Raw genomic sequence first — 8637 nt, 5'->3', positions numbered from 1 at the left:
TTTTTCCCAAACTAATTCCTTTATTTGTCGAATTTTAGAAAGAAAATAAAATTTCTTTGCAAAATAGTGAAACTATCGATGTGTAATATAATTTCGTGGATCGTCATGGCGAAAATAACATTTTTACCTTCTCAAAACGTGGTAAGAAGCCATAACAAGCGTTCCTGGGCATTAAACTTATTTTTTAATCCCCGACACAACAAAAAGAGGAGTGTTATAAGTTTAAGGTGTACATACGTGTTTCTGTCTGAGACAACGTAGAACCTAAACGAATGAACCGATTTTGATATAGTTTTTGTTGGTTTGAAAATTGACTTGATCGAGAGTGTTCCTAGCTATGTTTCAAGAAATCAGTCCAGTTTGGAGAAATTCCCAGGGAATAAACCGCATTTTTCGTCGTTTTAAAAGCCTTGCCCATCTTTACAAATTGAGGTAAAATTGGGGAAAACTTCTATGTAAGTTCAGATAGATTTTGTTCGAGGTTTACTTTGTTGTTTCTATTTTTTGAATATGTAATAAATAGAAGAGCCAAAGACACTAATACCGTGTCCATTTGACGATTGGATTTATAATTCTAGATAAGGTTGCCACCTCCAAGTTCCGGTAAGTCAGGAGATAAAACAGAAAATCGGGAGATAGTGAAATTAATCTAATTATATCACCGAATTATAATACTGTTCGATATTTTTGATGTTTTGTATACACAGTTTTTGCATAATTAAATATTTAAATAAATATAAAATATCGAACTAAAGCCGATTTCTTTCAGAGCTTTTTGTATTTTAACATGTAGACAAAAATGTGTTAAAATGTGCAAGTGTTGACATGTGCAACCAAGTGCTCCATATTGGAACAATACCATTTTTTTTAAATATTAATAAAAATACCAAACATTCTTGTGTCAAAATAGAAATAAACTTGACAATTAAAATATTAATTAGTAATTATGACATAAAACTAGAACAATTAAACAAATAAATTACTAATTAAACGTACTAATCATTATCTTTGTCAACTTTTTTTTTTTAATAAAAATACGTAGATTATTAGGTATGGTTTTATAAAAAGTGAACTTTGTAATTTTAAATAAAACAACAAGATAACTATTTTATTATTTATTATCCATACAGAGCCGGTCCAAATGCATTTGATTAGAAACTTGCGAACGATAGTATCATACTATGTATTCACTTAGAAACGTACTTAAAAAGGTATTTATTGATCGTAATGATATTATTATGTTGACACGATCAAAAACACTTACAACCAGTAATATATTATCGAAACAATATATTGTACAACATGATCCAAGTGATGGGAAATTTTTTATTAATTTAAATGGTGATACGGCATTTGTTGAATATGAAAAATTAGGTGATATTTATAATTTTTATGAAACACAAGTACCTGACGCATATAGGGGCAAAGGTATTGCAAAATTATTAGCACAGGTAAATATCAAATATTTAATTTTTTATGAAAAAAATGTTTTCTAATTGTAAATATTATGTTTTTTGGCACCTATGTTTCTTACTCGTATCCAAAATTTGAACAATCGTATTACATAAGAGCCTAAGAAATCATCTACATATCAGTTCATAAGTAAGGTTTTCGAGACACGATTAGTTTTTACGGGCAATAACTTTCAACAAATTAAGCAGTTTTTCTCGATTTGGCAACCATCCAACCCCTGCTTTCCTTGGTTTTTTGAAGCTTTTTGAACCTGTATACTTTCTCTAAATTAAGTTAGAGGATAAAAATTTGCCTGTAAATCTATGCCGCTTATTTATGTTGATATTTTACAAGTCTTCGAAAACAAAAATCTGATTTCAATATAAAAAACATTTTAATGAGGGAGAAATATGGCCTTAATGATAGAGGTAAACTACTCGCGTTTTTTTTTACGGACTGGGGCACAAACTGTGAAAGGTACAGGTGTATACTTCGGAATTGGACAATCGTAGTTGTCTCTCTAAGTTGTTCAAAAAATATATGCTTTAATCGAGTTCCCATTTGTAATATAGTTGAGGAAAGAAGGCATTTGAGGTCGAAATTTAAAACTGCAACTCCGATTTTTACGAGACCGGGCGCAAACTGTCTGTATGAGAGTGTAGAACAAAGTAAGTTTAGTCCGAATTGTGGCCTGTGAATTTACGCTTGTGAGCGCGCTTACAAGTTCGTAGTAACCAATCTTGCTAAAAAATGAAAATAGAAAAAAAAAGTATTCTAAGCGTTTTTTGTTCTTTGACATTTTTTCCTAAACTTCGCCATTTTATTGGTTATTGTATGGGTTTGATCAAATATTTGATTGAAAACCAATTGAATCTTATATTTTGGACATTTCTAAACAAGTTTTGCCTTCTGACTTTTTTCACTTAGCCTCGCCGTTTTCGAAATGTAGGCGTTTTAAAAAATGTAATAAAATCGATTTCGATGAAAATGAAAAAAACCCGTTTTTTAACTTCTTAGTTCTTTAGTTCGTAATTTTCTAGAAATGTTTAGAATAGCCAAAAATATAATCAGTATAATCAGTTGGTTTTCTAATCAAGCATTTGATCAAAATTACTCGATAATCGTCAAATTTGTTGATAAAATAAAATTTTAGCCTAAAAAAAGCGTTTTTTTTTTTAAAGCCGGTATCTCTCAACTACATATGTAATCCTCGAAATCTTAACCGATATTAGCAAAACATTAGAAAAACATTTACTTACCTTAATTCTAATACAAACAGTAAACAAAAATTAAATATTAAATTCCACAAATTTTTTCTACATTCCAGACAGTTTTTGATTACGCAATTCGAGATAATAAAAAAATTCAATTATCTTGTACATATTTACAAAAATTTTATCATGAGAATTATGAAAAGTACAAGAACCATGTCTTAGACGACGACGTCGAACATTAATTCCCAATCAATAACAAAAACAAAACAAAAATTTATATATATACTTAAGAAAACAGAAAAAAAAAATGGGTGAAAGCGATATTGAAGCTCAACTAAATTACCTGTGTCGTGATAAATATTATCATGCAGTCTCAAACGAGACATCATCATACCGTCAAAATAATATTTTTAAATACTACAAAGGTTTTGCCTTACTTTTGGGTGGTGGAAGTTTAGTACCCGAATCAATGCGTATCTTAGAAACCCTAGAATCCGATGATAATTTAAATATTGGAGTGATTTTAACATTAATATACGCACATAAAAAATCGGTTGTTATCGATCGAGATGCTATTAAAGAACTCGAACAAAATTTAAAAGATCGACGTAAACGTGCCTCCACACAAGCTTTCTATTATGCTGCGTTGTTTTTATACCATGCCTCAAAATTTGAAAAGGCACGAGACTATGTGGATCGTTCAATTAAATTAAATCCCGATTATGTGCCAGCACTATCTTTAAAAGGTTGGATTACTCTAGCAGGAAATTCAACGGATGATGCATTACATTATTTTCAACTTGCTTTAGATTTAGATAAAAATTATTTAGATGCACTTTTAGGACTGGTTACAGTCGATAAAATGTTGTATAAATATGATACAGCAATTGCAGTACTTAATCGTTTAATCGTTAAACATCCTCAATTAGTAGTTCCACTTATTGAAAAAATGAAGGTTCAATTAGCTCAACGTGATTGGGATCAAGTTCTCGAATTATCAAATCGTATCTTAAATTTAGATAAAAGTAACATGGAAGCGATTAAATTACAAGCGTTATGTATGTTAAATCGTGATGGAAAAATAAACGAAACTGTTGGATTATTAGAAATGTTATACGCGGAAATGGAGTTAAATGAACCGAATAATGTTCCATTATTCACATCAATCGCACAATTATTTTCCCGAATATGTGGTCGAAATAATTTAATTCTCCAACAAACGTATAAATTCGCGAAAAAATCAGTGGAATTAGCTCCAAATAGTGTGCAATCGTTAACTGAACTAGGTTATCAATTAATGTTGCAAGATAGTTTGGGGGACGCTATGGAAACTTTTCAATCGGCAACCAAATTGGATGAATCTTCCGTGGATGCATTAACATATTTGACATTGTGTCAATTAACCCAGAATAATAATTTAGCTCAACAACAAATTGAGCTACTACATGAAATTCAAGGGAAGAAAACATCGATTTTGTCATACATGTCTGCAATTTTAGTTCGTGGTGAAGCTGAGAAAGCTTTAATTAGCTTAAATGAAGCTGTTGCGTTACATCTAGAACATTGTAGTCATCTACCTTACAGTGATAATTATCTCAAACAATTCGATCCAGATTTTCTTATCCAAATTGTTCATGAATATATGCGATATTTTCCACCACAACAAACAAGTTTCAACGTAATAACATCCTTACCAAATGAAGCTGTGAAAAAATCATCGCACCTGTTAAAGAAAATTATTGATAATTGTCCCGCTTTACTCGATGCAATTTATTTGCTAGCTAAAGTTGAGTTTTATAGCGGGGAAATAACTTTAGCTACAAATACGCTACAACATATTATCAAAGATATCGATCCAACACTTATTGACGCTCATTTATTGTTAGCTCGAATATTTTTACATCAAAATTTACACCAGCGAGCAGCCCAAGTGTTAGAAATATGTGTAAGCTATAATTTTCGTGTTCGAGAAAATCCACTGTATCATTTAATAAATGGTTTAATCGTTAAACATTATGGTAAATACGATGAATGTATCGAGGAACTTCGAATTGCTTTGGATAGTTCGAATGATGTAACAACGTTAATTGATCGTTCAACGTTGTATTTAGAGCTAGTTGATGCGTTAATGTTAGCATCAAAACGAGCTGAAGCTGAAAAAGTTATACAAGACGCGATTAAAGTGTTTAGTGGAACTTCGGAACAGAGTCGTATTTCAATTGCAAATGCGGATTTTTGTATTAAAAATCAAGAATTTGAGTTAGCTTTTGATTTGTTGGAACAAGTAAAACCTGGTGATCCATATTATTTACAAGCGCATACAAAACTTGCGAATTTATATTTACATAAACGACGTGATCGTGGTGCATTTACAAAATGTTTCCGTGAAGTTGTTGAAAATTGTCCAGGTATGTATAGTTTTTAAACTAATGAAATTTTTTTGATTTTTTACTTGCCTGCTCTTGATACAGAAGGTTACGTACCAACAGTGGGTCGAGAGAGACTTCTTGCCTTTGGGTGACAGGTTGTTCTCAAAGAAGACACAGAGGACTCCGTGGTCTAGGTGCTAGGTTCCTCTTTGGAGTACTCCTCATTTGTGTTATTATTGTTAACATGCAGTCTTATTTAATTTTTTTCACATTTTTTAAAATACGTTTTTTTGCTTAGGTCCAGAAACATTTGTATTATTGGGTGATGCTTATATGTCAGTGCTAGAGCTGGATCTAGCAATTGAATCATATCAACAAGCTTTAAAACAAAACGCTCACGATACAGAATTAGCGAAAAAAATGGGCAAAGCATTAGTAACAACATTTCGTTACGATGAAGCAATAATTTATTATAAAGAAGCAATAAAAAATCCAAATAATTTCGCATTAAAATTTGACTTAGCTGATCTCTACGTGAAATTAGATCAATTCGATGAAGCTGAGAAACTATTAGCTGATGATATTGTGGATAATTCAACCGAAGATGATGATAATAATCCGTTAGCGCTTGCAGCAAAAGTTAAACAGCTAATGTTGTTGGGTAAAGTGCGTGAAAATGCTGGGAAATTAAATACCGCGTTAAATGTAACAAAAGAGGCACGAGATATTCAGCATAAGTTACAACGACGATCCATTATGGATCAAACGGGTGATATTGGAGAACAAAAATTAATTTTATCGGATATTTGTGTACGATTAGCTGAGATATGTAAAGCGATGCGTGATAATGATCAAGCTATACAGCATTATAAAGAAGCTTTGAATGCTGCTCCAAATCAAGCTGATATTTTAATTAGCTTAGCTAAACTGTATTTACAGGTAATTTCAGAAAAATTTTTGAACATCAATATGATACAAGCCCGCCCGCCAGTAATTTTTCCAGGAGGTTCAAACTTTTGTTAATCATGTTTGGTCATAAAGTCGATAAAAACAAGAAACTCTGTTTTTGAGAAAGAAAACATTTTATTTTTCAATAAGTTAATTCTTCGAGATAAAGAAATAAACTTTTCCAAAACTCTGTACGCAATGACAGAATGCGTTCGAGCGTTGAGTCTATTTTGACGCGATTCTTTGCTTCCAAAATTATTCTCCAGCATTTCCTCTTCTTTTAATCAAAATCTGTTTCGTAGCATCAGCCAGTTTGATAGTCCCGCCAAGATCCAGGTTGTCTATTTGAAGCACTCGACTCAAAGACAATGTGAAAGAATATACTGAGCTCAAAATATGTATGGATATCTGAAGAAACTTACACATCTGGGCTGGGATCGAACTGTGGGCCTCTGATGTTTCCGACCACAATACTCTTTACAACCAAGCCACGGGATTCTATCGCGAAATGTGCGCATTTCTTCATTTTCATCTGTATTTGTCTTTATTTGGCAAGCTTTAAAATATGAATTTATATTTTTAGATGAATTTTCGTGAACAATGTGAAGAAATTTGCAATTCAATTTTATTGAATGATCCGGAACACGAGGGTGCTTCAATCATAATGGCTGATTTAGCTTTTCGAAAGGTTGATTTTGATATTGCAATGCATCATTTTAAGCAATTATTATTAAAACAGCCGCATAATTGGACAGCATTAGCACGATTAATTGAAGTGGCACGCCGTACTGGGAAATTAGATGAAATTCCTGAGTATTTAAAGCGTGCTGAAAATGACACAAACATCACAGTTACCGAATCAGGTACGGCAAAGTTATATTTTATAAAAACTGATCACTAATATAGAAATTTTTATTTAAATTGTTACAGGTTTTGCATATTGTTCAGCGTTATACGAATGGTACTCAAATAACTTAAATGCTGCGCTTCGAAACTTTAACAAAGCTCGAATGGATACTGAATGGGGACAAAAAGCAATTTATAACATGATCGAAATCTGTTTAAATCCAGACGATGATTTTATGAACAACGATAATGTATTCAACGATACCGCTGATAGTATCGATTCACGTGTTATGGCCATTGAAATGGCTGAACGTTTACACCACGAATTAAAACCGAAACAAAACGATGACGATGATGCCTTAATTTATCGACTTTATAAGAATTTTATTCAACTAGCAACGAAACAAAAACCAAATGTTGAGCGTGCATTACAAGATTTTTCAGCCATTGCCTCTCAAGACGCATACAAAGATCATGTTGGACCGATTTTAGGAATGGCCTCAGCATATTTATTGTTAAAACAAAATCAACGTGCACGTAATCATTTGAAACGTGTTGTAAAAGCTCCATGGAGCTACGAAGATGCTGAATACCTAGAACGGTGTTGGTTGTTACTAGCTGATAATTATTTACAATCGAGTAAATATGAAATCGCCACCGATTTATTAAAACGTGTTTTACAACATAATCGATCGTGTGTAAAAGCTTACGAATATTCGGGATATATCGCGGAGAAAGATCAAAATTATAAAGAAGCTGCATACTATTATGAACGAGCTTGGACATTATCTGGACATTCAAAACCGGCTGTTGGTTATAAATTAGCGTACACATTCTTAAAATCACGTCAATATGCTGACGCTATTGAAATTTCAACGCAAGTCTTAAAAGAATTTCCGGAATATCCAAAAATTAAGAAGGATATTTTGGAAAAAGCTAGAAATAATTTGAGGACATAGAATTTAATAGATAGGATTTATTAAAGCAACAACATGACAAAGCTAATTCGATATATGGTGAGTATATTTTATCGAACGAATATGGTGACGGAGGTAGGAAACCTTTTAGGTTTGACCTTGTTAAAGCATCGTAAGATTGAGATGGGAATCTCAATTTAATATATCTATCCTTTATTGGAAAGCTAGGATGCTTTTAAGTCGAAAGTTTTCATTTAATTTTGAAGGAAATATCGTTTGGTGAAAATATTTACCATAATCGCCTTATTCTTTGTTCAAAAAAATATTTTTTAATTTCTTTTGAACAAATTTGAAAAATTTACACCATTTAGCAGCAATCAAAATTTTTTAATGCACTATCTTTTATATTTATAGTATTCCGACTTTAAGCGAATATTTTTAATACATACAAAAGGTCCCTAGCGAATCCTTATTTAAACATATACTTCAGTATATCGCCTATAAGGACCAATGGAAGTTCAATCGACTCAAATTGACATCTTGCTATGGGAATGACAGGGTCAAGTGAAAGGGGCTTTTAAGACAAACCGTCTCGTGTTAATGAGTCCGCTGTTCCACTCCCTTTAACGGCAGAATTCCCAAATCAATCTGACTGTGTTATTCAGAGTCAAGCGATTTAGTTCCTCGAAGCATTCATATATAATCCTCGATTGAAATTTAGACGCCTCGAGGGTTCGAAGTGTCATCAGACTGTCTGAAAAGATGTTGATATGTGCCCCACAATAACCTTTCGTGTAACAGATCTTCCGCAAGGCGAAGATTTCAGAAGACCAAGAGAAATCCTTTTTCCTAGGTCCATAAACCCCCGCGCTAGAAAGATCTCCGGCCCTT

The 8637-nt window shown here is 32.4% G+C and overlaps 1 protein-coding gene across 1 annotated transcript; it reads left to right on the top strand.

Moving 5' to 3' along the window:
- The first annotated feature begins 927 nt into the window (after positions 1–927).
- Positions 928–8433, top strand: LOC123290955 (tetratricopeptide repeat protein 21B-like). Its single transcript, XM_044871345.1, has 6 exons — positions 928–1050; positions 1131–1451; positions 2780–5074; positions 5334–5974; positions 6567–6846; positions 6914–8433. The coding sequence occupies exons 3-6, from the start codon at positions 2974–2976 to the stop codon at positions 7786–7788; spliced, it is 3897 nt and encodes a 1298-aa protein (XP_044727280.1). The 5' UTR covers positions 928–1050; positions 1131–1451; positions 2780–2973; the 3' UTR covers positions 7789–8433.
- The last annotated feature ends 204 nt before the right edge of the window (positions 8434–8637 follow it).

Source organism: Chrysoperla carnea, chromosome 1, assembly GCF_905475395.1.
Source record: "Chrysoperla carnea chromosome 1, inChrCarn1.1, whole genome shotgun sequence".
Lineage (NCBI taxonomy): Eukaryota > Metazoa > Arthropoda > Insecta > Neuroptera > Chrysopidae > Chrysoperla > Chrysoperla carnea.
Note: the sequence above shows the minus strand (reverse complement) of the source record. Positions and strands in the feature narration are given on the sequence as shown.